Source organism: Merops nubicus, unplaced genomic scaffold, assembly GCF_000691845.1.
Source record: "Merops nubicus isolate BGI_N331 unplaced genomic scaffold, ASM69184v1 scaffold9472, whole genome shotgun sequence".
NCBI lineage: Eukaryota > Metazoa > Chordata > Aves > Coraciiformes > Meropidae > Merops > Merops nubicus.
The window spans coordinates 1-489 of record NW_008594220.1 but is presented as its reverse complement, the minus strand read 5'-3'; the positions used below and the strand labels follow the sequence as shown (position 1 = coordinate 489).

Sequence of the window (489 nt, the reverse complement as noted above, 5' to 3'; positions counted from 1 at the left end):
TCTCTAGTCTAAACCGCCCTCTTTTAGTTTAAACCCATTGCCCATTGCCCTGTCACAACAGGTGCTGCTCAAAAGCCTGTCCCCAGCTTCCTGACAGGCCCCTTTATGTACTAAAGACAGCGCCTGAGCTATAGCCAGGCAGGCCCAGCCACCAGAGCACAGGTCGGGCACCCCTGGGGCCGGTTCCCGGTGGTCCCGGGGCTCCAGCCTTACCCGGGACGTGCAGATGACCTCCCGCAGGTTGATGTTCATCCAGTTGTCACAGCTCACCAGGTGCCCGTTGTACGTCTCCCCATTCTTCAGCTCCACCAGCTGCAAGAGACGCGAGTCACGGGGACGCTGGCCTGGCCCCGGGACGGGGACGAGTCCCGGTGTCACTGGCGAGACCGGGGCGGGCATAGGGACCGGGGCGGGCATAAGGACCGGGGCTGGGCCGCGTTGCCGGTACTCACCATGGGGTGGTTCTGCGCCGTCTTCAGCAGGGACAGG

At 63.6% G+C, this 489-nt stretch overlaps 1 protein-coding gene across 1 annotated transcript in view; it reads right to left on the bottom strand.

Annotated features, from left to right (window-relative positions):
* Positions 1–485, bottom strand: part of LSM4 (LSM4 homolog, U6 small nuclear RNA associated (S. cerevisiae)) — a gene marked incomplete at its 5' end in the record, with an annotated part of 5,324 nt that extends 4,839 nt beyond the window's left edge. The window contains 2 exons of the mRNA XM_008935682.1: positions 214–312; positions 453–485. Of these exons, the coding sequence (XP_008933930.1) occupies positions 214–312; positions 453–485 (132 nt within the window). The remainder of the gene's footprint in view (positions 1–213; positions 313–452) is intronic.
* Between the last annotated feature and the right edge of the window lie 4 nt (positions 486–489).